This window comes from Cnephaeus nilssonii (genome assembly GCF_951640355.1).
Source record: "Cnephaeus nilssonii genome assembly, chromosome: 8".
Lineage (NCBI taxonomy): Eukaryota > Metazoa > Chordata > Mammalia > Chiroptera > Vespertilionidae > Cnephaeus > Cnephaeus nilssonii.
The window spans coordinates 8,523,945-8,551,682 of NC_137079.1; the positions used below are offsets into that span (position 1 = coordinate 8,523,945).

General features: G+C 43.2%; 2 protein-coding genes across 8 annotated transcripts in view; one reads left to right on the forward strand and one right to left on the reverse strand.

Moving 5' to 3' along the window:
* PRIMPOL (primase and DNA directed polymerase) overlaps nucleotides 1-5,658 on the forward strand; it is a 42,036-nt gene extending 36,378 nt beyond the window's left edge. For all 6 annotated transcript variants that reach the window (XM_079778909.1, XM_079778912.1, XM_079778914.1 and 3 more), the window contains 3 exons: nucleotides 2,894-2,976; nucleotides 3,056-3,106; nucleotides 5,399-5,658. In XM_079778909.1, coding sequence (XP_079635035.1) covers nucleotides 2,894-2,976; nucleotides 3,056-3,106; nucleotides 5,399-5,646 — 382 coding nt within the window. In that variant the 3' untranslated portion in view covers nucleotides 5,647-5,658. The remainder of the gene's footprint in view (nucleotides 1-2,893; nucleotides 2,977-3,055; nucleotides 3,107-5,398) is intronic.
* A 447-nt stretch (nucleotides 5,659-6,105) lies between these two features.
* Nucleotides 6,106-27,118, reverse strand: CENPU (centromere protein U). Of its 2 annotated transcripts, none has more exons than XM_079778916.1 (13): nucleotides 27,006-27,118; nucleotides 25,242-25,290; nucleotides 23,418-23,535; nucleotides 20,344-20,449; nucleotides 17,402-17,462; nucleotides 16,754-16,903; nucleotides 14,458-14,524; nucleotides 12,862-12,970; nucleotides 10,581-10,659; nucleotides 10,322-10,369; nucleotides 9,754-9,815; nucleotides 8,495-8,651; nucleotides 6,106-6,243 (listed from the first exon to the last, which is right to left on the reverse strand). In XM_079778916.1, the coding sequence occupies exons 3-13, from the start codon at nucleotides 23,467-23,469 to the stop codon at nucleotides 6,130-6,132; spliced, it is 1,005 nt and encodes a 334-aa protein (XP_079635042.1). In that variant the 5' UTR covers nucleotides 23,470-23,535; nucleotides 25,242-25,290; nucleotides 27,006-27,118; the 3' UTR covers nucleotides 6,106-6,129. The 2 variants fall into 2 exon arrangements, with proteins under 2 accessions (XP_079635042.1, XP_079635041.1); XM_079778915.1 differs by lacking the exon at nucleotides 27,006-27,118 and adding an exon at nucleotides 26,740-26,833.
* Between the last annotated feature and the right edge of the window lie 620 nt (nucleotides 27,119-27,738).

Genomic DNA, 27,738 nt, shown 5'->3' on the forward strand with positions numbered 1-27,738 from the left:
GCAGCTGACCGATGATTCTCTCTCCTCATTCATGATTCTATCTCTCTCCCTTCCTCTCTGAAATCAATAAAAATGTATTAAAAAAAAAAAAGCAAGCTGAGGCAGAAGTGAGCAGTCACCGCACAGAACAGGGAGCACCGAGATGGTGAAACATCTACATGTTAGACTTAGTTACACAGCATGTGACATTCTCGGAACGGTGCCTCATAATCCATGGACTAGGTTCAGTTGCTATATGCAGAAATCAGAAACGTCTTGCAAAGAGCATTCTGTGGATAAGGACTCTGCCTAGCAGACAGCATTGGTCCAGAGAGGTTCCCAGACTTGGTTCAGGTGCCCTTAGATTCTTGGTAATTTCTTCACATTGATCCGAGGCCTAAGAAATACCTACATTCTGTTCATGAAATCGTTTCAAACAGCTTCCAGTATTTGCCCCAACAATTTGGTAGCTTTTTGAAAAAACAATTTTCATCTATTGAAAGGAAGTACTTTTCATTTTTTATTGAGGTGTAATTGACATATAACACTAGTTTCAGGTATACAGCGATTTGTATTTGTATACATAGCGGAATGATCACCACAGTAAATCAGTATCTGTCACCATAGTTACAAAATTTTTTTATGAGATCCTTTAAAATTTACTCTCTTAGCAACTTTCAAATATGCAATACATTATTCTTAACCATAGTCTATGCTATGTTATATCCCCATGACTAATCTATAACTGGGAGTTTGTAGCTTTTGACCCTTCTTTAATACGATCACTGCTAAGGGGATGTGTGTCCTCCTGAGCATCGCATAACCTCTTAAACATTGGCATCGGGTCGGACACTGCCATACCCACCCCCACCAGTGTCTCCTTCCACATTGATGTTTATGGTACTTTTATCACAGCCACACCAAAAACCCCACCTCTCCAAACACAGGACACCAGGGAAGGGATGAAGGGTGATGCAATAGTAAAGCCCTGAACTGCAAGCAGGTGCAGGGTGCTTGGCAGATACCTTGGCACCGTTTCCCTAGGAAAATGTAAATGTCCTGCTTTGCCACGGGCTCTGGTTCCTGGGACCTGCAGCGTTGGCTGTTCCTAGGAAGCCTGTCACTGGACTGTTTCTGAGGCAGTCAGACTGGCTTGCCTGCATTTTTCTCTCCTGGGTTCATGTCTGACTACCATGTGGTGGAATATTAGCCATTTAGGTTTCATTTTCTGTGAAATGTGGGAAGATTTTACACTACTTACATTTTAGTGGTTATGGGATTGTTTTAGTTTGCTTTGTTTGGTATATTGCTATCTAGTATTTTGGCTACCAAAATTTTCAATTTAACTGGCAAAAATGCATGATATTCTTCTATTTTTAGTGTATTTTACATTTGTAGTTACATCTGCAATTTCTAATAACTTTTGTGTGTATACCTTATTTACTTTATCAATCTCACAAGAAATTTACCAGTTTTCACATTTTGGCCCTTTGTTGATTTTTAAAAAATTTTGTTCTTTATTATTTCCTGCCTTTTATTAGGATTTATTCTATTGTTCATTTTCCAAGTTAGTTACTCATTTGTTCTAGCCGTTAATTTTTGTAAATAAGCTTTTAAGATCTGAAAACTTTAGGTCCATTTCACATATTTTAGGATGTCTTTTCAATTCCACTCAGTTCTAACCATTTACTAATTTCTACCATGATTTCTTTCTTGGGTCAACAACTGGTTATTTACAAGTTTTTAAATGTCTAATTCTGGGTTTTTAGTAGCTATCTTCTTATTTCTAAACTTGCTTTGTGATCAAGGAACATGTTGTATGAATGGGTACTTTTAAATTTAATAAGATTCACATTGTACCTAGCAGTCAATTTTTTTTTAGCAATTTTTATAAATGTTATATAAAGAGCTGCTTTTAATTATTTGAAGCAGTATTCATATATAACTATTATATCAAATCTGTTAATTGCTTTTTTAAATTTCAGAGAGAGGATGGGAGAGGGAAGAGAGAGAAACATCAATGATGAGAGAGAATCATTGATCAGCTGGCTCCTGCATGCTCCCTACTGGGTATTGAGCCGGAAACCTGGGCATTGTGCGCCCTGACTGGGAATCGAACTATGACTTCCTGGTTCATGGGTTGACGCTCAATCACTGACCCACACTGGCCGAGCTGTTAATTGCTTTTTATTATGTAATTCAAATTTCTTATATCCTGACTGACTGGTTATTTGTTGTGTCACTTATCAAAAGAATGTTTTTTTAAAATCTCAACTTATGGTAAAAGGTTTGTTTATTCTTAAAATTGTCAATTTTGCTCACAAGCAGGATGGGGCAAAAGTAGGTTTACAGTTGTGTGAAACACCGAGTTTACTATTGTATTATTTTCCATATGAACACTGTAAACCTACTTTTGCCCCACCTGTACTTTGAAGCTATCTTAATTGGTGGGTACAGAGTGGGAAATATATTTTTTCTTGGGAGATGTGTGTGTTTTTTCCCCTCAAGTCCACTTTGTATGATATTTTTGGCAATCACAGTTTTCTTTTGCTTAGTATTTTTTACTTTTTGAATTTTTAAGTTCTCTCCATCTTTAAGAATTAGCATAGCTCTCATAAAGAGCATGTAGCTGGCCCTAACCGGTTTGGCTCAGTGGATAGAGCGTCAGCCTGCGGACTCAAGGGTCCCAGGTTCAATTCCGGTCAAGGGCATGTATCTTGGTTGTGGGCACATCCCCATTAGGGGGTGTGCAGAAGGCAGCTGATTGATGTTTCTCTCTCATCGATGTTTCTAACTCTCTCTCCCTTCCTCTCTGTAAAAAATCAACAACAAAAAAAGAGCATGTAGCTGAATTTTATTTTTTATCTATTCTGGCTATTAAGTAACTTTTTTTGTTTTGTTTTTTACCATAAAGGATTTTGGTTGATCTGAAAAATGAGGTTTGGTATCAAAAATGTCATGACCCCATATGTAAAGCGGAAAACTTCAAATCTGACCGTGAGTTATTAAATCTGACATTTACCACAAAGTGAAGATTAGATGGCTATGTTAAACAGTTTCACTCTTTCTGATTCAGGTTTTCCTTTACCTGCTGAAATATGCCTCCTGTTTCTTCTCAAAGAGGTAAGTGCAGATTTTAGTTGCTCTCCTGACTAGTCCCTGGTTCAGCGTATACATGAGCTATGAGTAGTGTCCAGTTTTTACACGCACCGTGGGAAACGAGTTGTCCTGCCTGTTCATTCAGCGCACCTCATCCTTTTGCGCTGCTCCATAAGAAGTTGTAGATATCTATTAACCAGTCCCGTCTGTTAGAAAAGTGTGTTTTGCTCTACAAAGTATACAAAAATGCTCATCTTTGTGTTTCTTTAAACCAAATCTGTAGCAAGAATTTCTAGAAGTAGAATTATGTAAAAGGGAATGTATACATTTTAAATTTTGGTAGATTTGCCAAACCAACATTTTTCCTTTTAAAACGTTCTTACCCAAAATAATTTACATTCATTGTAGAAAATACATAAAAGTCAAAAGGGGGGAAAAATCACCCTCAGTTATATATAGCATACAGGTGATGTAAATGTTTTGGTATACGTGTTTTACACACACACACTCATACTCATATACACTGAGTGGCCAGATTATTATGATCTCTGAACACATAATAATCTGGCCACTCAGTGTATATCCTATATAATAAAAGGCTAATATGCAAATTGTCTCCTCGACCAGGAGTTTGACCAGCAGGCAGGACGGCCAACCGCCCATGTCCCCTCCCCCAGGCCAGGCTGGCCAGACCCCACCCGTGCACGAATTCATGCACCGGGCCTCTAATATATATATACATACATACAAACATACACTGAATGGCCAGGTTATTATGCGTTCAGAGATAATAATCTGGCCAGTCAGTGTATATACACACCACGTACACACATATATTGTTTTATAAGCTTTTATTCTTAAACTATCAGAAGTATTTTCAATAACACACATTACCAAATTGCTCTCCACTTCAGGTTATGAGAGCACCTGAATACTACCCTACATTTTTGCCTTTTAATCTTTACCAACCTACTTTGCAAGAAAGTGTTATTTTAGTTGTTTTCGTTTATATTTATTAATGAAGTTGAACTTTCTTCAGATTTAATAGATTGCCTATAACTGTCCACTTTTCTTCTATGTGGTCTTAAGTACTCTTTTGCCATGTTATCTTCTAGACTTTTTATTGGTTGGTTCCCCCCCATCTATTAGCCTTGTCCTTGAGTGTTATGGCTAGAATAAACGTTACCCAATATAAGCTAAGTAAGTGCTTAGAAATGTAGAGTCTCATTCTTGGTCTCTAGAAGCTGGACTAAATAGCTGGTAGCCAGAGTCTCTGATAAATTAATTTTTAAAAAATAAAAAAATAAACTGCCTCTCAGAGGAAGAATATCATCCTTGTTTTACCTGGAGTATTATTTTGAAGCATGTGTATGGTTTCAGGGGGTCTGCTTATCTAGTAAAACCTCAGAAATGCCAGATGGAAGTACTGTTGGTATACAGCATTACCCCTGTTGTATAAATTGTTTCGGTTTTAAACTTATGTCTTTGTCATTTGGGGCTTCTGTAACCACAGACCAGGTGGCTTCTAAACAGCAGACATTACTGCTCAGTTTTGGAGGCTGGGAAATCTCAGATCAAGGTGCTGCCTGATGAGGGCCAGCTTCCCGGTCAGAGATGCAGCTGTTATTATGTTGCACCTGTTTCTACGTCCCACGTGGCAGAAGGGAGCGTTCTCGGGGGGGGGGGGGGGGGTTGTCTCTTAATAAGGGCACTAATCCTATTAATGAGGGCTCTACCCTCATGATGTAATCAAGTCCCAAAGGCCTCACTTCCAAATACCATCATGTGGGTGTTGGGGTTTAGCAGCCGATTTTAACAAATCTCTTGAAAGGAGGCTGCAAACATCAAACCCTTCACCTCTTAATATTTAAGCTTGTAGCTGGAGAATAAGGGCATTTTATTAAATTCAGAAAATTAATGTTGGTACAATATTGTTATCTAATATACAATCCAGTCACATCTTTAAATAGAGAAATAAGTCTGTTCAGATAGCAGATCTACTTTTCAGTTTGCCTTCAGCTGGGCTATCCACTTTTTAAAAAAAAAATCAACCTACCCCTGCTCTCGTCCGCCTGTCTTTAGTGAACAGGAGGTACTGCAGGCATTTGCAGTGTTTGCGCAACAGTGACAGCAATATTTGAACGAATGAGTTCACTCTCAAGGTGACGGTATCAGAGACAACACCATGTAGCATATTCACTTGAATATCTGCTGTACTGGTCTTACACCTTAATCCAACATAGTTTGCTCCATGAAATCATCACAATTCTGAATGAAGTCAGTGTTTTCTCCTCTCCCGTCCTTCCCTTTGGAACTAAAGAAGAGTTTACAACACACGAAACCATGAACGATGGGACCCAGGACCCACATGTGCCATCATCTAGTGCATCGTCAGGAGGTGTGTGCTCTGACCCTGACTGGGACAGTGGCCTTGATGATACTTATTTCCTGGAAGCGACTGAAGATGCTGAATTAGCAGAAGCTGCAGAGAACAGTCTTCCCAGTTATAATGGTGGAGTGGATGAAATTCCTGACGAAGTAATTGTGGAAGTATTACAGAACAGCTAATTAACTATGGACACTTATAACCAGGTTGTAATTTGCCTGAAGACAGATTAAATTACAGTAACTTGTTAAATCTGTTTACATCAACTTAGTTTTATCATTTTGCATTCCAATTCTTGGTTTTTACTGAAAATTAGATTCAGTGTACTTAAACTCAGTAGAAATCTCTTACTGATTAACCAGTTAGTCTGTATACACATCAGGTTAATTTTGTCCATGTATAGGTTAAAAGTCTTTATGGCTACTGGGATTTAGTGTCAACATTTTAACTTATCACTCAGGACACTAACCTGGCAAGTTAATTATGTCCGCTTGAACTACTGTACAAACTGGCGACACAGCCACACACCTGCCTGAACAACTAGACACGTTTACTTTCTTCCATGTGTCCAGGAGTGTGGCTGCAACAATAAGTAGGAGCTTTGGAAGGCAGCAGAAGCGTGGGACTCATCTTTAGCCAGGCAGGCATGTTTTAGCAGACTGGTCTCATTTCTGGTCAAGGAGTTTCTCCAATTGATGGTTGATATTTTGCAGGTGGCTCTCAGCTCCTAAAAGAGTTCTTTCTTTGAATAACAGCGCTGGAAGGCTGGATGAGTCATACTGTTGAAGGAAGATAATTTAGATGAACAAATACTAATAACTTTTATATTATAACCCTATTTGTTCCACATAGCTCAAATGCCAATTTTAATAGAGCTAGCCATTAACTCCTCCTCCTCCTCTTTTGAGGTAGGATTGTTAATTTTGTTTTAACCCATTTTCTTAGGACATATTGATAAACAGGTTTCAAGGGAACTGTTCTGTAAGGCTTGAGTTGACTTCATACCAGACCAGTTGTTCAAAGAACTGTGGCATTTGAATTATGGAAACAAGTCGCTAGATCTTGTCCTGTTGTAAGCAGAAAGTGTAAGCAGATTTACTTTCACTGTAAGAACCGATGGAATGAGCACACCAGGCCCATAAAAATGAAAGCTCATGAGGGAAAACAAGCCATCACCTGGAGAAATTAAAAGTTGCCAATCCAAATTTCTTAATGATTAAAAAAATTAGAATACAAACCCAAAATAAAATAGAAAACAAAACCCAACTATTTTAAAATAATTAAAGCCAAACTTCATGTTGTAAATTATATCTATGGGAGAGGAACTACATTCCCCTTACAGAATTTTATAATTATGATTGTTGTTTAATGTGATTTTCTGAGAAATGGAAATTGAGCAGAAAAGCTGCCAGACTATACCATTCACGTAATGGAATTAAGTTACATATTTGAGAGCCTAAGCTACCAAGAGGCACCTGCTCTCGCGGAGGGGTGAAGAAGAAGAACTAACATTTGGTACTAGAGCTTTAGTTTAGGAAAAGAGGTAAGCTATATACCCAAGTATCTATACTCTATAAACAGAAAGGACAGGCGCTACAATAGAAACAGTAGTGTATTCAAACAAGGTAGAGTCATTCTATCTCAATTTCAATTTCTCCACGTTTAGTAGTTAAATCTCCAACTACAAATGACAAGCTTTAGACTAGTTGGGTACTGTCACAGGAAAAAATATATAAAAATGTTCTATTTCCAGATCTCTAACCTATAAATAAACCTTAGGTTCAGGAGAATTAACTTTTAGACCAGTGTCAAAACCTAAAATTGGACCTGGCTGGGTGGGTCAGTTGCTTGGAGTGTCATTCCATACCCCAAAAGGTTGCAGGTTCAATCTCTGGTTGGGGCACATATGGGAAGCAGTTGATTGATGTCTCTCCCTTTCTCTCTAAAAATCAATGACTATATCCTCAAATGAGAATTAAAAAACACACACCTTAAAATTAGAAGTGAAGAATAAAATATGATCATTAGCAATATGAATATAATATACATATACATAAATTTTCTTTTTGAAACAAACATTCCTATTAATATGAACTGGTTCTCATAACAGTAGCAAAGTCTGCAGCAAAAATCCAGAAGCAACTATATAATTTATTAAAACTATCACACTTTCTCCTTTATTTCCTTTCTATATTCTTCAACTTCTAATATTACACCTACCATTTTATAGGATAATGACTTGTTTTTCAGATAAAAACATACTACAAACATAGGCCTGTCTTTAAAATATGTCTGGGTGATCTTATGATGATAACAATTATAATAAAGCCTAGTTGTTCATTTGAAATTTGTACAAACAGGTTACTTCCCTGAATGGGATTTGGTTCTCCGAAATGTAAATCTAAATATATAAAAGCCTAATATGCAAAGTGTCCCCTCGGGAGTTCAACCAACCGGGAGTTTGATCGCTTTCTATGATATGCGCTGACCACCAGGGGGCGGGGCAGCGAGGAACAAAGGTAGGTCCTGGCCTGCACTGCAGCCGGCAGCCACTAGGGACCCTAACCATGCACGAATTAGTACCTTTATAAAATAGGTGTTTCAGGAGTCTTCTCTATTCCTCTAGTCTTAAACCTACCAGACCTGAGGCCCTGAACCTAACTGTCCCCTGTACCTGGGCTCCTGAGCATTAAAGAGAAAAAATCAACATGATATAGAAAAATGTTAGTTACATGCAAACAAGTGGTTAGAATAAGATGGAACTTGGAGACATTGTAGAAAATAGGTACTAGGCAAAGTACCAAAAATTAGGTACAGCGGTATAGCGGCAGATTCGGAAATTACCGAAAAATCGGTACAGCTGTCTGGTAGGGTTAATAGCTAAAGCAGCAAAGAACGAACACATTTTCAAGGATTTAGAGTGATGCTGTTCTGAGTAGACTGTTATGCTGCATCTTCGTTTCTCTTTCTCAAGTCCTCGCATGCAAGGCCAGCTTCTGCAGCACAGTGGAAAGTCAACACTGAGCTTACCGTTTCCTTCACATGTGGTTGTCTCTCCTGAATATTGGAATAATCTTGATGAAGCTGCTTTAAATTAGATAAGAAATACGCTGCATTCTTCAGAGAAGATTTTCTCTCCTTAAGTTCATCATATTGTGTTTGTAGTTGTTTCAGCTGTGGTTCTAAACTAAAGCGAGAAAAAAACACACAAAACACAACTCAGGCTCCTGCTGCCTTCTGAAGCTCCTCCTTATTGTTGCAGCCACACTCTTGGACACGTGTAAGAAAGTAACCGTGTCTAGTTGTTCAGGCTGGTGTGTGGCCGTGTCACCAGTCTGACTGTACAGTAGTTCGAGAGGACATAATTACCAGGTTAGTGTATGAGCCCGAGTTGTAGGTGTAATGACCGAAGTTAGAAAAAACGGGCGGTGGACTGGATAGTTTAAGGCATCTTTGGCTCTGAAATTATGAATGTGTGGAAGATTCTAGATTTTCTATTTAAAACTCTGAAATACGATGCGCAATGAAGTCCACAGAAGAATATGCCCTATATCAGCGGTCGCCAACTGGTGGTCACGGATCACTGGTGGTCCGTGAGGTCCGAAAGGTTGGTGACCGCTGCCCTATAGAGCCTAAAACTCACTTTTAGGGTCTTGGGAACTATGGAATGAAAAGCCTCAGGCGGGAATAGACGGGCAAAAGCATGGACAGAAAGTCTTCTTTTTGCCCTTTCTATCAAAATCTTGTCCATGTCCAAGGTCCAAAAAAACCAAGGCGGGGGGTGGGGGGGGAACCCCAGTGCCTGGATGAAAAACGTGCGGCCTTGGGAAACTGCTTTCTCTCGGTGGCTTACTTCCCAGCTGGGGAATGGATCTGCATGAGTGTCACCAAGGTACATGCTGCGACAGTAACGTTAACCGTGAACACGCACTTCCTGCCTATTCATTCATTCAGTTCTCACAGCTCTGCGAGGTGTAGGTCTTACCCTTATTTACAAAGAAGGCACAGGGCGGGAGGTTAGGTAACCTGCCCGAGGTTGCACAGCCCGTAAGTGGCAGAGCCGGGATTCAAACCCCAGACAGTTTGGTTCTAGAGTCTATGCAGCCCAGAGCGGAGATCGGATGGCAGAGATCAGTGCCGGATTCTCCTTTGCTAAAAGCGTCTCCGATGCTGCAGCTTCCAAGCTCCAGGCAAACCTGGGATGTAGGCAGCCCAGCAGCAGATTTTCTAACCCATGGACATGTCACAATCCTTCTAGGTCAGTTCTCAGGCTTTTGATGGTCTCTTACCAAAGCAGTTCATCCTGGACTTCAACCAAACGCTGCCTTTTCTTTTCAATATCTGAAACCGTCTAAGTAACAAAAAGTCCTTTATTAAATTAAGTCCATAAATATTTGAGTGCCACCAAGCATACTGTGGTACAGTGGAAATACAGTGGGAAACAAGACCCCATTCTTTCCATCTTGGAACTTTTCGGGAAAAGAGACGTTACATACAAACAGTATGTGATTACAACTTCTGACACGTGCTCTGAAGGAAAGCTGCACAGGAAGTGAGCTCTCCTGACCCTCAGCCCATGTTCTCCCAGGCTGTCCGCTCACCTGGGACGTGGGACAGCTCTTTACTCTAAAGGCTTTGCTTTTTCACATCCACAAAAGTGATAAATACGCATTACTCAACACCCATTTTGGGCTTCATAGCCACTTCCCTTCCTTAGTGTGCACTAACAGTACTCAACCACAAGATCGGCAGATAAAAGCCCGACTAAAAAGATAAAAATCTTATACAAACGGAAGGTCATAAAACCCAGTCAAGTCTCTACTCGGCTACATGAGTTTCTAATCACAAGTGATTTACCTTAGCATTCCTCCTCCTCAGAGTTTTCAACATCTGGACTTCCGCAAGCTACACGAAACAAAATACTGCATGACATTTTCCACAATTAAATGTTTGTTAGTTTATAATATAATCACATTTATTTTAACACATGTGAAACTGCTAATTCCAATGAGTTCTTTCCCACACCGCCAGCAAATGCAGTCCTTCCACAGTATCTGTATGCTGCCTCCGGACTCGTAAAAAAGATTTAGACCAAAAAATGTGTTGGTGAACTTACCATTTTGATGAGTTCTTCTTTCATACTAGAATGAAATTTGCCGACTGCTTCCTTGCAAATGTTAGATTCTATCTTTTGTCTGTAACAGATTTTTTTAAAAAAAGGGATCAAACTAGGTATCATAAAAGGATTGTGAAAAAGTGTGTTTCATTTGCTTATCACATCAACACAATTTTACATATAGCATTTTGAATATGTAGGATGGCATGATCAGTCCTCCTCAGGCTTAAAAATACTGGAAATGGCCCTAACCGGTTTGGCTCAGTGGATAGAGCGTCGGCCTGCAGACTGAAGGGTCCCAGGTTCGATTCCGGTCAAGGGCATGTACCCTGGTTGCGGGCACATCCCCAGTAGGAGGTGTGCAGGAGGCAGCTGATCGATGTTTCTCTCTCATCAATGTTTCTAACTCTCTATCCTTCTCCCTTCCTCTCTGTAAAAAATCAATAAAATATATTAAAAAAAATACTGGAAATGTCTCAACACAAGAAAAAGAACAGGCAATATTTCCCCCTAAACCCTCGGGCATGTGGTCAGCTACACAGCCTGACCCTGGCCATGTCTGCAGGTGGGATGTGGACTGCAGTCTTCCTGCGCCTGGTCCAATGGCCAGCAGACTTCAGCCCCCTTCCCGCCTGCTAACAGCTGGAGGAATACTTGTGTAACACGTCTGGATTGACCAACAAGTAAGGAGCCAAAGCCAGTGTCCCATTCTTCGAAAACTATAAAGCAGACCCTGAAAAAGAAACTGGCTCGGGACCCTGGGACAAGAGAGAAGAGCGCAGTCTCCCAGCCTGGCTTCCCCATGGCGAGTGGCAGACGCACAGGGACTGAGTCAGCAGCAGACACGGCCAGGCTGCAGCTGGCCTCCTGCTCGGCCTGGGCCAGTGGTCGGCAAACTCATTAGTCCACAGAGCCAAACATCAACGACTGAAATTTCTTTTGGGAGCCAAATTTTTTAAACTTAAACTATATAGGTAGGTACATTGTTATTAGCTTAATTAGGGTACTCCTAAGCTGGCCTTTGCTAAAAACTCAAGGGGCCAAAGAGCCACATGTGGCTCATGAACCGCAGTTTGCCAACCACTGGCCTGGGTACACAGGACACTGTAAAGTGTCCTTGTAATTCTTCAGAAGCGACGAGTGCACAAGAGCAGGCCTGCATCTTTCATACAGATCTTTGTATCCAAGTTCTCAGGAAATGCGTGTTAAGTATTTCTAGGGCATTAGAAGACAGTGAAAGAGGAAGCCCCAGACCTCATTCCCCACAGGGAAACCAACTTAGCAGCTATATCAGGCCCCAAAGCCTTTCTGCGCATTCCCAAAACCACTTAAAAAGTCCCAGTATGCCTGGCAAGTTCAAGAACAGCCACACAGAAACACTTTCAATAATGACAGGTAACCACACAGTGGCCAGAGGACTTGAACACTGACCCGACAGGACCTAAGAACCCTTTACAAACACTCCACCCCAAAGCAGCAGAATACACGTTCTTCTGCAGCGCACACAGAGCATGCCCATGACATACCACATGTGAGGAGGCAAAATAAGCCACCAGTTTAACAAGATTAAAATTATACCAAGTATTTTTTTCAGGCCACAATGGAATAAAACTAGAAATCATTAGCAAAAGGAAAACTGGAAAATTCAAAAATATATAAAAATTAAACAACACAGTCTTGAACAATTAATGGGTCAAAGAAATACCAACGGAAAGTAGAAAATATCTTGACACAGCCACAGCCAGTTTGGTTCAGTGGATAGAGCATCGGCTGGCAGACTGAAGGGTCCTGGGTTCGATTCCGGTCAAGGGCATGTACCTCAGTTGCATGCTTGTTCCCCGGTCTGGTCGGGGGGTGCGTGCAGGAGGCAACCAATCCATGTGTTTCTTTCACATCAATGTTTCTGTGTCTCTCCTACTCCCTTCCACTCTCTCTAAAGATCAATGGGAAAATATCCTCGGGTGAGGTTTAACAAAAAAAAAAAAAAAAAAAAAAAAAAAAGGAAGAAAAAAAAAGCCTATTTAAAAAAATGGGTATCACCAGCCCATGAGATTTGACAACATATTTGAAATAGAGGGTTAATACAAAAATATAAATTAAAAAGGCACATATTTGGATATAAACATACTACTAAATAATACACAGGGTTAAAGAAAAATGATCATGGAAGTGTAAAAATCTGTAAAACTAAATAATGAAAATACTACATATCAAAAGCTGTGGGATAAGCCAAAGTGGTATTTCAAGGGAAACTGGGCACATATATCGCATCAACACTTACTTATACTCGGGGAGGATTTTCTCAAATGCTGACAAAACAACATCTAAGTCCATGATGTCACTGCTTTTCTTTCCTTTTAGACACCAAATATGTGCACAGGCAGACATGCCTAGAACATTAAGATAAACCAATGTAATATGTGGATTACCAATAATTTGGCTCTAGTCCAGGGCTCTGCCAGCCTACAACAAAAATCATCCCAACTGCTCACTAGCTACAGCTGCAGCAGCACATGGAGGAGACACACTCACTGCTCCTACCCCCGTGCAGGTCCCAAAGCCCCGTCTATACCGTCACCCTAACTGCTGTCTCCGTGGCTCCCCCACTTTCATTTCCGATGAAGCAGCCCGAAGCAGCTGCCTGTTCATCACTGTGCTGTGCCTTTATTTAATCACCTAGCACCACTGGTCCAGAGCTCTTCTCTCTTAGCCATACTTTCTTTTTTACTCTACTTAATAGGCCACTTCTTGATCCCAAACTGATGCTCAGTGTACTGATTTAGACACTTGTAGTTATATATACACTAGAGGCTCGACGCACGAAATTCGTGCAAGAGTAGGCCTTCCTTTCCCTAGCTGCCGGGACCTGGGCTTCCCTCGCAGAGGGAGGCCCCACCCACCTGCCACAGCCTGCCAGTCAGTGGCCTGGGCCTCCCTCTTTGGGGCGATCGTAGAGCCCCTGATTGATCGCCCCGCCAGCCGGTGGCCCAGGCCTCCCTCGGCAGGGCGATGGCCGGGCCCCCAACCAATCACATCGCACCCGCCTTGGCTGGACTGGCGCCAGTGGGTGTCATAATGTGGTCCTGGATGGTCACCTGGATGGTTGTCCGGATGGTCATTCCGCTGTTCAGCCATTCGGCCGATTTGCATATTATGCTTTTATTATATAGGATGTCAATCTCTTTAACAAAACTACAGCACATTCTTGAACAAAATATCTTCTAAAATGGCATTGTAGAATACTTAGGATATAGTGAAATATGATGATAATATCATCCCATTTCAGATGAGAAAAGCTCAATAAAAGTATTAAAAAATACAGACAAAAAACATGGTAGTTATTTTGGGGTGATGGAATTATAGATGATTTTATTTTCCTTATATATTATAAATTTTCTAAAATAATTGTTTTTATAACAAATATATATAACTTTTCCTTTAAAAAAAACTGAAGTAAATAGAAAATACTTTATTTTCCTCTGAAACATTTTTCAATAAGCTTTTTGGGTGAATAAAAATGATGCAAAATAAATGGATGAGTCTGAGAAAAGTTATGCTAAATGAAGGAAGTCTTATAGAAAAAAATCACATACTAAATTATGTCTGAAATGAGTATATCTATATGATGAAAAATTAAAATGGATTAATGGATAGCTGACAAAGCAAAAAGAATAAATTTTAATAGAAAAATCTAGGTGGTGAGTATATAAATATATATTGTAAAATATTTCACCTTTGCTATTTGTTGAAAATTTTCATGATAGATGCTGGGGGAAAAAGTTACTCCAAAGGCACATGTTTTTAACTACTGTAAGGAATTAAGGATTTTTAAATGGAATTATTGAGTAGCTGTCAAACATAACCCACTCTTCTGTACCTGAGTCCATAGCTTCGCTTCTTGATTTCTTTCTTTTGCCACGAAATGCCTTCTTTTTCTGAGTTTTCTACAAAAATAACACAGCAAAGAATTTTACTTAAGAAAAGTTTTTTTCTTTTTTTGGTGGGGGCGAGTATGAGTATAAGATTTATTTGAGACAAGCTCATGACAATTGCTGGGAAGCACGTTCACAAATGCCGTTTTCTTTTTCTTAAGAGGATTAAGACAGTGTTATCAAACACTGTCAGTTATTATTATAGCCATAATTCTTATTTACTTCTAAGTTAATATTAGTGAATTCTATAAATTATCTAAATTGATATAAGGAAACACTGAAAGAAATTAAACTGTCTCCCCCAACCCCCAAAAAACAACCTTCCAGCTGGTATTTAACAATGGTTGCTTTGGAGAAAGTTGAACTTTTATTATTTAAGAGAACGTGTGGAATCAGCTGTTTCCAGGTTACGATAGAGTAACAGCTCTTGCCATAAACAACTATAAAATGGGGATAGGGTTGGCAATTTATTTAGGCGTTGGACACTAGGCAAAAAAATCCCAAGAAACTCAGAAATTGAACCAAAAAGCACATAACTAAAAGGAAAAAGTGCTTGGTTGGTGTTTTAGTTTCTTGTGGCGGCTATAATAAATTACCACAACTTAGTGCCTTATTCTCCAGCAGTTCCAAAATCAATTTCAATGGGCCAAAACCAAGGTGCTGGCAAAGGCATATTGAGAGCTTAATCAAAAGATATTACATGTCTCCAGTTTCTTGGGATCTATTCCTAGAAGTGGGATTACTGGGTCAAATGGGAGTTCCATTTTTAATTTTTTGAGGAAACTCCATCCTGTTCTCCACAGTGGCTGCACCAGTCTGCATTCCCACCAGCAGTGCACGAGGGTTCCTTTTTCTCCGCATCTTCGCCAGCACTTGTCATTTGTTGATGATAGCCATTCTGACCGGTGTGAGATGGTACCACATTGTCGTTTTGATTTGCATCTCTCAGAAACACCAATCAGAAAGGATATATGCACCCCTATGTTCATAGCAGCACAATTCACCATAGCTAAGATTTGGAAACAGCCTAAGTGCCCATCAGCAGATGAGTGGATTAAAAAACTGTGGTACATCTACACAATGGAATACTACACTGCTATAAAAAAGAAGAAACTTTTACCATTTGCAACAGCATGGATGGAATTGGAGAGCATTATGCTAAGCGAAATAAGGCAGTCAGAGAAAGATAAATATCACACCATCTCACTCATTTGTGGAATATAATGAACAACATAAACTGATGAACAAAAACAGATCCAGAGACAGAGAAGCATCGATCAGACCATCAAACCTCAGAGGGAAGGTAGGGGAGGGTGGGGGTAAGGGGGAGAGATCAACCAAAGACTTGTATGCATGCATATAAGCCTAAACAATGGACACAGACAACAGGGGCATGAGGGCATGAATGGGGGGGGGGGGGGAGGGGAGCTATGGGAGGATAAGGACACATATGTAATACATTAATCAATAAAAAAGATATTACATGTCAAAAATCTTAAAAGAGAACACATATGTCCAAGAAATCTTGTAGCAATTTTTTTCTAAATGATCAAGGGCGCACACAAAGGTTTAGCTAGAAATTCATCAAAGCACTTACAATTTTTAAAAATGCAACCAGTCACTAGACAGAAACTAACTATACTATGGCCCTCCCATGAGTACAATAGCATGCACTCATTAAAACAATGAATGACGAGAACATGGTCCTACTTAGAATGAGAGAAAATTAGTAAAAAACTGAAGGTCAAATTTGGGTGACAGAATTGTAGGATATTTTATCTTCCTTTCCATACCTTATAAATACTCTAAAATAAAAATAGTCTTATAATAAAAGACATAAAAAGTCTCTTTTAAAAACTGGAGGAAAGAGAGAAGTGTTTTATTTTCCTCCTAAACATTTTTTGTTGTTAATCCTCACCTGAGGATATTTTTCCATTGATTTTTGGAGAGGGTGGTAGGGAGGGGGCGAGACAGAGAAAGAGAAACAGAGATGTGAGAGAGGCACATGGATTGGCTGCCTCCCTGTACACACCCCACACACCTGACTGGAATCTATTCCAGCCAGGACCCTTCAGTCCCCGGGCCGACGCTCTATCCACTGAGCCAAACCGGCTAGGACCCTCCTAAACATTTTCCAGTCAACTTTTCTTTCTCGCCAAGGAAATGGCAGACGCTCGTACCAGTCGACTTTCTGTTGCCAGGTCTCTTTCTCACAGAGGAGATGGCACCAGGGGGCCCTACCTTTTTAGAAGTGCCAAGCTCAGCTGATTTCTCCGGAAGTTCTGAAGACGACGCAGCTTCAGGTTGTTGGCTACCTGTTTTCTCGGCCGGCTTAGCCCTTTCACTGCAGCGCTCCGGTTCCTCACTCACGGGCTCGGGTTTTCCTCCTCGCTATGTCAAGAAAACGGCAGTACGGCTTTAGAAAACACAAACGCTTACCATTCTCATCGTTAACAGCAGCTAACCATCAAGCCCACACTTCCCATTTCTAAACTTCAGGACGGGACAGGGAGATGACATGATCGTGGGTAGGACAGGAAAAACCTCGAGGAAAGAAAGCTCCGAACACTGCCAGCACATCGGTCTGCTTTTGTAAATCACAGCCTAAACACAGTACATGAACGTTAAAACTGACAAGGTACATGGAGATGAGACCTCTGTCATGGAAAACACGGAAGACATAAAAACATTTCACTTACTTAAAAAGGACCTTCTAAAACAAAATACGCTTCCTCTATGAAAAACACTGTTACAGAACTTTGTTTTATCTGCATCTAATTTAACAGGATATGAACTATTTTATGGAACATTTTCTCTATTGTCATCCAATCTAAGTAGGATATGAACTATCTTAAAAATTAAGGTAGAAAAGAGAACACTCCAACATACCTTTTTTGCACTCATTTTTACAGACTCGTTTTCACTTTCTTCAATTTCAGAAGTGTTCGAACTGTACCAAAGAATAAGCCATCAATATCTTGCACACATTTCATTTTCATTCACATGTTTTAAGTTGCTTGCCCAACAAGAAAATAAGCTCCATTTAGTGAAATTTCCCACCTGTCATGGGTGGGATGCCACCTGCCACATCAGTTTATCCCTTGGTAGGAAAGTACTGTTGAGTGTCCATTACAGCAGCACCTTGTGGTCACATCTGAGAACTGCACCCTCCTCCAAGTTAGCACGCCCAGGTCTAGCACTCAGTACAAAAAGCAAACCTGTGCACACCAGGCCCATCACTGGGTGAGATAAGTGGGATACTCCTTTTGTCCTTAGAAAAGTAACCCTACACTTCGGGTGATAAATGAGTTCTTTCATTTTTTGCATTCAACACAACAAACATTTAACACCCATCTCAATGAGCAGAGCACAGAGAATAAAATTACTTTAAACATTCAGAGTCTTCCTTTAAAGGTTCCCTGTGTGGCAGGAAGACCAAAGATAATGCTAAGTGATGACGTAGCAAGCAATGGCCAGAGAAGACGAGGACAGATGGTTGGGGATGAGGAAAGACATCACAGCTATGACACTTGGGTTGACTTTTGAAAATACTTTTCCAGGCAAAGCACTAGAGGAAAGGGTATTTAAGGTGGAAGGAAAAGTAAATGTAAAGCATGGTGGTGAAACAGCTGGCATATTCACCGATGTGCTGTGACAGAGAAGGTGATGCTAGGGAATGTGACCAGGGAGATGGCCACACAGCCAGAGCGTGCTGCTCGGACCGCCCTCAGCTGGTCAACAGCCGGCGGCGGCAGTGCCATCAGGACCCACCTGCACACGCTCCTCTGCCCACTGCTCACCCACCTAATGCCACTCAGCGCCACGCCCTCCCGAGTGATTTGCCAGTGACTCTTGGTTAGTACCTCCGGCTCCATCAGCTCCATGAAGACAGGATTATGCCCATTTTGAGTTATTAATACAGAGCCTGGTACTTAGTCAGTGCTCAATAAATGCTTGTTGGAAAAATGCCAACATAAAAAGCTACCATTTGAAAGTTTACTATATGCCAACCTGTTTTATTTATTTATTTATTTATTTATTTATTTTTAGGTCAATGCTCAACCACTGAACCACACTGGTCAGGCAATTTCTTCTTCTTCTTTTTAAAATATATTTTATTGATTTTTTTACAGGAGGAAGGGAAAGGGATAGAGAGTTAGAAACATCGATGAGAGAAACACGGATCAGCTGCCTCCTGCACACCCTACTGGGGATGTGCCCGCAACCAAGGTACATGCCCTTGACAGGAATCGAACCTGGGACCTTTCAGTCCGCAGGCTGACGCTCCATCCACTGAGCCAAACCAGTTTCGGCTGATCAGGCAATTTCTTACACATGAGGATAAAGCTAACATTTCAGTGTATGCTTATCCAATCTCTTTACACAAGCAATATGTTCATAAAAAATTAAAAAATGAGATAATACTGCAAAACTTTTTATCGTATGTCAACCTGTTTTAAAAGCCTGAGAGGATAAACTGATCTTGAAACAATCGTGAGGTAGGTTGCATTATTATCCCATTTTCCTTATGAAAGAGCCTAGAAGTTAACGTCTTAGGCCAGTGGTCGGCAAACTGCGGCTCAAGAGCCACATGCGGCTTGCAAGCCGTGGTTTGCCACTCTGTTGACTAATGAGTTTGCCAACCACTGTCTTAGGCAATGTCTGACCCAAGGTCAAGTACCTCACAGTGGCAGAATAAGGATTTGAACCGGCACAATGGGCTGAGGCCCAGTCGCCTTAACCACGACACTAGGAATAAGGAATGAATCCAAATATTCACTGAATGCCTATCATGTGTCAGGATCACGTTCCAGGCACCCGGAGAACAGCAGTGAACAGAAAGACGTCCTGCTTTTTTAAAAAAGATACTCCTATTGGGGAGACAGACAATGAACAAATTTAAAAACGAACATAAAATATCGGTTGGGTAGAGATAATAATATAAGAAAAAGAGCAGCAAAGATGCATTGGTGAAGAAAGGCGGTATTTTCTACGAGTTTTATCCAAGCAGACCGCTGTGCTGACACTTTTAATCTACAGGGAAGCACAGGAGCAAGCGTACAGATACACAGAGGAAGAGCAGTCAGGCCCGGGCCTGGTGTATGCGAAGGCCTGAGGTGGTGCTATGTGAGCATTTGAAGTTGACATGATCCGAAGGGAAATAAGCCAGCCACAGAAAGACAAATACTGCATGACGTCACCTATATGAGGGATCCAAAATAGGACATTCACAGATTCAAAGACCGGGATGTGGTTGCCAGGGGCTGGGGACGTGAAGTGGCATGAAGTTTCAGTTAAGTTCTAAAGATCTGCTGAACAGCACTGTTCCTATAGTTAACCCACTGCACTGTACACTTACAGATTTGTTAAGAGGGTAGATCTCATGTTAAGTGTTCTTATGAAAATAAGATTTAAAAAAAAATTTTTTTTAAAAAGAAGCCAAACAACATTACTTCAATGCTATTTTCTTTCCAGAGATACACCTCCCAAAAAATGACACAAAGTTTAAAAATGCAGGACAGAAAAAAAATACTAAGTAAAAAAAACATTAAAAAAGAAAAAAATATTTTAAGATCAGCAAGGAGGTCAAACCAATAGGTTATCCCAGAATGCAAAGATGGTTTACTATAGTAAATCTATTCATATTGGTCAAATGAGTAAAAAACATAAAAGAACACATAATTCTCCAGAGATATGGAAGCATGGAACAGACCGATGAATCTCGGGGCGGGGGGGGGGGGGGGGGGAGGTGTGTGGAGGTCCCATCTAAAAGAGCTCAGAAATCCCATTAACCATGAATAAAGTAAACAAGTGCTGGAATATAAGCGTACCTTCTTTTTGCTTCTTTTCCTTGCGGAGTTAAAGGGATAAATGACCCACAGTGCTTGGAGAGCTCAGCTTCATCAGTGTAGATAGCAGTGCTGTGCAAAGGAGGCTCTACAAAGATTATTAAAGTGCAACATTAAAAGTCTGCCTGGGCAGGTTTAAGGTTGTTCCTTTACAATGGAGCACAAAGTAATTTTGTTTAAATGGCTAACAAAATAAATTACACCACCTACTTCCCAAATGTTTTTGATCTCACACCTCAACAATGAAAAATGTAAACCATCTCATTCATAAATACACATCAGATTAGCCATCAGTGGACATCTACACCTACACTACTAAAAGAAAAAAATGCAACTTGACTGTACCTTCGCTAAGCTCACAAGCCACGCCCACCAGCCAATCAGGAACGAGTATGCAAATTAATCCAACCAAGATGGCTGCAGCTACGGAGTGAGCAGGAGGCTTGGGTTTCCCCGGCAATGGAGGAAGCCAAGCTTCCTGCCCACTCTGGCCGGCCCTGACCTCCGCTCAAGGCTACAAAGTTTCAATTATAGAAGATAAATAAATCCCAACAAAAATGGCAGCAGTCATGGAGCTGGAGAGAGCAGGAGGCTAGAGTTGCCCCCGGCGATGGAGGAAGCCAAGCTTCCCACAGCCCTGGCCTGCCCTGGCCTCCACTCAAGGCTACAAAGTTTCAATTATAGAAGATAAATAAATCCCAGATACCAGGGCCTCCACTTGGGTCGCTGGGGGGTTGGGGCCGGCCTGCAAACCACCACAGGCCCCTTGCTCAGGCCGCCCCATGCCCCAAGGAAACCCCCACCCTGATCTGGAACACCCTTCAGGGCAAACCAGCCAGCCCCAACCCGTGCATCAGGCCTCTATCCTATCTAATAAAAGAGTAATATGCAAATTGACTGTCACTCCAACACACAAGATGGCTGCCCCCATGTGGATACAAGATGGCCACCACAAGATGGCCAGCAGGGGAGGACAGTTGGGAGGGACCAGGCCTGCAAGGGAGGGCAGTTGTGGGCGATCAGGCCAGCAGGGGAGGGCAGTGGGGGAGGAATCAGGCCTGCAGGGGAGAGCAGTTGTGGGGGACCAGGCCTGCAGGGGAGGGCAGTTAGTTGTGACCAGGCCGGCAGAAGTTGGGGGTGACCGGGCCTGCAGGGAAGGGCAGTTGGGGGGGACCCAGGCCTGCAGGGGAGGGCGGTTAGGGGTGACCAGGCCTGCAAGGGAGGGCAGTTAGGGGCAATCAGGCTGGTAGGGGAGCAGTTAGGCATCAATCAGGCTGGCAGGGGAGTGGTTAGGGGTAATGAGGCTGGCAGGCAGACATCCCTCAAGGGGTCCCAGATTGGAGAGGGTTCAGGCTGGGCTGAGGGACACCCCCCTTCCCCCATGCATGAATTTCGTGCACCAGGCCTCTAGTTTATCAATGATCGCCTGTATCACTGTTCTTGCATGAAAATGCCTCAGTGAGAGGAAGGATAATTATAAACAGGAAGCCGGACATTCTCTCTCCTCCCCTGATGGAACCACGCTCACTGCACTATCAATACTGAGTGCTCAGGGTGGGCACTCAGTATTCGTGACTGATGGCCCTTCAGGAGGGACTCCAGTCCTCCCTCCCTCCCTCCCTCCCCTCCTCTCTCCGCATCGCTAGAGCCTTGAGCTGACATAAAAAGTTAACCCGAATAAGGAACAAGATGTAAGAGGAGACCGAGTGGCCGTGGTGGAAAGGCACAGACGGAGATGCTGTGCTCAGGAGAGGGCTCACAGGAGAGCTGGCAGGGTGGGGCTCAGGGCAGGTGGACTCGGGGAAGGAAGCTGGTGGCCGTGGTGGTGGAGCTGAATGGCGGCAGAACGATGCCGACGAGAGCCAAACAACCATTTCTTCATGCTCAAATTTTAGCATGACAGTGCAAATTTGCACATCTTTTCAAACAGCTGCTTAAATAATGAACTTATCATCAACGGCACCATTTTAAAGTCAGCAATATACTTTGTATTGGCCTCCTCTAGGCAAAGAGATTTACTGCTGGGGATAACAAGGAAAAAAAGAGAAATAGATCAATCCTGAATCTCCCTACAGTCATACAAACTGGTCTCTTAGAACTCAACAATGAAAAGATAACCCCACTTTCTTTTCTTTTTCTTTTTTAAAATATATTTTATTGGTTTTTTACAGAGAGGAAGGGAGAGGGATAGAGAGTTAGAAACATCGATGAGAGAGAAACACCGATCAGCTGCTCCTGCACACTCCCTACTGGGGATGTGCCTGCAACCAAGGTACATGCTCTCGACCGGAATCGAACCCAGAACCCTTCAGTCCATAGGCCAACGCTCTATCCACTGAGCCAAAACGATTAGGGCCGTGGTCGGCAAACTGCGGCTTGCGAGCCACATGCGGCTCTTTGGCCCCTTGAGTGTGGCTCTTCCACAAAATACCGAGTCTATTTTGAAGAAGTGGCGTTAGAAGAAGTTTAAGTTTAAAAAATTTGGCTCTCAAAAGAAATTTCAATCGTTGTGCTGTTGATATTTGGCTCTGTTGATTAATGAGTTTGCAGACCACTGGGGTAGGGCGATAACCCCACTCTCTGTGCCATTTCCGGCCTCTGGAGTGGGCAGTGATGCGGACAGAACTGTCCCTCCGGATACACCGCTGGGCAGCCAGGCACCAGCCCGCTTCTCCCACCAGGACAGGGACGCTCTCCCTGGCTCTCTGCAGCATCCTCTGCCTCGCTGTGTTTAAGAAAAGGGGAAAGTACCCCCCTCTTCTCCCTAAACCCAAGCCCCTTACAGACACTATACGAGGCTGCCTGATATGACTGGCTGAACAGATGCTGCTAGAGGAGTTCTACTTTGATAATGTCTAATGGAGTTCTTAGTTCCAATGTACTCAGATGTGAGAAAAATTCATTCAAATCACCAAGACTGCCCAGAACATTATATTCATATGCAGACAACTGAGTTTTATATTTGAAGATATTTCTATCTTTTTATTACTAACCAGCCTGAATGCTATTGCTTCAACTACTTTAAAGTTTTTAGGATAAAGGTTTGGAATACTAACCAAAGGATTCATAAGGTTCTTCATCTTTCTCATTGTCACTCATCCTGCCCATGCTCGAGATTCCAGAATTCTCAGAAAAATCATACACGTCAGTGGGCTTGTGGGGCTGGCCGGCTTTCTAAAAGGGAATGAAGTCAGTCACTGAATTGGCTTTACGAACAAGAACAGCACAAAACTGATCGACTTATTAGCAAGGATACCCCTGCTATCGCTGCGGCCTAAAGAAGCAATTCTTCACGCTCTGGGAGGGGGTTGGGGGGTGGAGGAGGGAGACACACAGACTCCTCTGACCATCTAAGACAGGAGCCGGCACACTTTCCCATGAAAGACCAGAAAGTAGTGACATCAGGCTCGGCAGGCCGCAGCGCCCTGTGACGGTGACTCCGTGCGGCATTAGCGTGTGAGAGCTCGGGGCAGCGCAGGGAGAGTAAGCGTGGCCGTGCTGCCATAAACTTCACTATGGACACTGAAATCTGAATTCATACCATTTTCACATGTCATGGGCTATTTCCTCCTTTATTTCAACCATTTAAAAGTGTGAAAACCAGCCTTAGCTTGCAGCACTAGACAAAAGCAGGGGCCCACGGTCCATGGTTTGCCAACTCCTGATCTACAGAAAGTGACGGCCTCGACCCAGAACACCCCACAGGTCTGAAGGGCCATCCACAGTTCTGAGGACTCCTGATTGAAGCAGAATCCAGGGTTTGCAATTCAATATACTAATAAGCCCATGAAGTTTGCTACCCAAAATCCTCACGAAAGATCAAACAGAGAAAATGAGAAAAACTTCCATAGTAGCTCTGGAAAACGAGTAAATTCTGGAAGATATAAACAAGATGGAGTAAAGCTGACAAAACAAAAACTTGATCACTGACAGACCCGCCCCCCCCCCCCCGCCCCCCGCAAATTATTCAAGGGGTGTTTGGGATGGAATGCCAAGAAGAGGCAGATCCTCCACCCTCCTGAGGCTAAGGGGCCCAGCGCACAGCTGCCTTCCACGGGAGGGGAGGTTGGGGAGCTGAAGAAACCAATCCAGGCACTCGGGACTTCAGCTAAGGGGGCTGGGAGCAGGGTGGCAGAGCTCAGAGAAATCCACCCGCACACTGGACTTCAGGGCAGAGAGCAGAGAGCAATCCATGCGAAGAACAAGCACCCTAGGGCTGCTGGGAGTGGAGAGCTGAGGCACCCCTGCAGGAGCATCCCTCTGTGGGGGCCTTAGGGCAGCAGGCAGGAGACCACACCAGACAGACAGGCAGCCAGGGCGGGACAGAGAGCAGAGAGGACTCCCTGACCGGCACCCTGAAAGCAGGCACCCACCACCCCTCCCCCCTCCGTTCCTATGTCTTAACGTGCATTGCCAATGCCAAACGGACAACCCTGGAAAGTAGTTTGAAATTGGCTAACAAGGGTGTTAAAGCAATGTCCCTGCCTTTATCACAGTTAACTAAGACCCTACCTTAAAGTAAAGCAATAATGTAGACTAAGTGGAACACTGTGAAACCATACACAGTTGTTTAAAACTATAATACAGAGAGAAATGGCCACAAAGGAAAACAGCAACATACTACAGAAAGCTGTATACTTTTAAACAGCGCCAGTTATCCAAATGAAAATAAAACCAAGCTAGGTCGGGGAAAAGATCCAAAGCGTTAAGGATTGTCTCCATTACACTGAAAGCGGCAGGAAGAGGGAAACACTGTCACTACCACGGATCACGGAGCTCACCCAGTGCCTCTCCGTGGCTCTGAGGCGCCCACCAAATGTCAGTTATCTGTACTGTCCGATAAGAGGAAAATCGCATGAAAATAGGAAAAGGCAACTTACACCTCCCGTGGAACGTGTTCTTCCTACAGTGTTCTTGGAATATCTCGCACTATTAAACAGCAAAACACACACACCAAAGTTAGAGAATAGTTTTAAAATAACTGGGAAAACACCATAACTTGCAACCCTTTCCAAACATTTTCTTTCCAAATTCCATTTCTCATTCCTTGCATTAACAGCGTGCACCCAATGAAGTTCAGGTGATGACAAAACTGTTTTAGAAAGCAGGGCCCCCATCGCACCAGCATTTTGAAAAAGGACATACAAGAGAATAAAAGGCTGCACTGGACACAGTGTGTTCCTACACCTTTGGTTACATATGAGCACGTGTGCGTACTGATTGTGATGTTCCTGTTAGTCGAAGTAAGCAAGAAGTTGGAAGACTGATGAAAGCAGTGGTTCTCAAACGCCCAGCATCAGACTCACCTGGAGGGCTAGTTAAACCGGAGGGCAGGGCCCCGCCCGCAGTGTCTGATTCCCGAAGTCTGGAATGGGGTCTGCGATTTGCATCTCTAACAAGTTCCCGGTGCTGCCCACGCTGCTGGGTAAGGAACCCCACTTGGAGAACCGCTGCTTTCTCTGGTTTTCAGACCCAAAGGAGACAGAACAGGGTTCCACTTCATGATATTTAACGATGTGGGGGTGCAGGTGAGTTAAGTGACTTACCATGGTCACAGTCAAGTAACAGAAACAGGAGGAGAAGCCAGATGCATAGCTTCTTAACCTAAACTCTTCCCACTGTCTCTTGCCTTAACTGTGCTCCCCAAAATGGTCGTTTCTTTCTTACCTTTGGCAAGGGGGTGTGGGGAGAGCCGAGATTTCCAAAAAATGGAAACCCCTGTGATACTATATGTAAAAGTTCTGCTGTATGCACACCAGTGCATTTTGGGAGGAGGGATGAACAGATTCTGTGAGTCTCAAAGGGAAAAATGTTTACAAATAAGTACATAAATAAAATAGTATATATAACACATAAATAAAAATGTTATATAAAAAGCGGCAGCTTTGTCGTCCCCCCAAGCCCAACCACGCCCGGATGTGGTTCAGCTTTAAGATCTGTGGTTTGTGTTACAAAACAACAGCAGCAAGGGCTTTGAAAAGAAGACTGACTACTAGCCAGAGCACACGCCGCAAGAACGAAATGCCTGGCAAGGAGCAGGCACTCCGTATGTGTTGGATAGTTTGTTTCCAAGTGTTTTGCGTCTACTTTACACTCACCCACACAGAGTAATGCTAACACTAGCTACCATTCTAGCCTGCGCGCCCGGCAGTTTTAAACCGTAACCCCATTTAAGGCTCACGGCTAATCCTATGGGGTGGGGGTTATTATTCCCATTTTACAGACGGGAAAACCGAGGCCCTGAGTCACACGGAATAACTAAGCAATGGTAGAGCCAGGGCGCCTCGCTAACAGCAGAGCTGCCAGAGGCACAAACCGCGGGAGGACGAGAAGATAACACCGGCCTCGGGCCTGCGCTCCCGGGGCCGCAGCACTTACCCCGCGCCTCGCCGGGTCCGCACCCGCCCTGCAGAGGCCATCCCGGCCACCGCCGCTCTCCCAGCTCTCGGAGCCCACGAATCTCCCGCCAACACCCGCGCCGCTCCGAGCAGCCAATCCGGGAAGAGCGCACGCGCACGCGCACGTACCACGCCCCGCCCCCGTCCTTATTGACCAGCGTCCCCAGAGCCCCGCCCCGTCCTAGAGCGCGAGGGAAAACGCGGCCTGGCATACAACAAAATGCGGAGCTGGAGTCCACGTCTTACAACCGGCTGCTGACGGCCCCGACGCCGAAGGTTTGCCGAGCTTTCCCTCCGACCCGCGCCTGCGCCAATTTTCAGGGCTCCGCGGCTTGGGAACCGGAAACGGGAGGACCCCGGCCGAAACGTCAAAGGGCTCTCAGCCCAGAGGCGGATCCAAACCCTGGGCTGGAGCGCCTGCTGCTGGGCGCCTGCGCAGTCGTCTAGTGCAGCGCGAGGCCGAAGGGGCTGGGTTTGACCAGGGCGTGAACTGGGTGTGTTTCTTCATTCATCAGTGGGAGGACCTTGCAAAACAGTGATGCTGGGCCCTCATCACACCACAGATAAAAATGAACTCAAAGCGGGCCAAAGGCTTACACCTAAGAGCTAAAAGGATGACAGTGTTAGGAGAAAGCCCAGGGCAGAGCCTCATGTGAATGACAGGTGATTGAGCAATGATTGCTGGGATGGGGCGCCCACGCCCAGTTTGGGGGGGATGGAGACGCACCGCGGTCCTGGCAGCGGGTGGCTGTGGAACAATGCGAGTGAAGGTGCTGAAGTCGTGCCTCCTCACTGTACAGCGAAAAGTGGTTAAAATGCTAAATGTTACGTTAGGTATATTTTACCACAGTAGAAAATTATGAACGTATTTCATGCATACAGAAGAACCTAACATAATGTCAATATAAAAAGAAGCGCCCATGTACTCACCACTGGGTTAGGAAATAAAGCATTATCACTCCTCCCCAGGATAAATTTG

Excerpts from the sequence above, each read along its gene's own strand:
- CENPU (XM_079778915.1), bottom strand. The coding sequence starts at position 26,780 with ATGGCCTCTGCAGGGCGGGTGCGGACCCGGCGAGGCGCGGG. Across the intron at positions 17,463-20,343 it reads GGAAAAGAAGCAAAAAGAAG|TTCGAACACTTCTGAAATTG; the intron begins GTACGCTTATAT and ends TCTTTGGTACAG. Across the intron at positions 10,660-12,861 it reads AAAATCCTCCCCGAGTATAA|ACAAAAGATAGAATCTAACA; the intron begins GTAAGTGTTGAT and ends AATCTGTTACAG.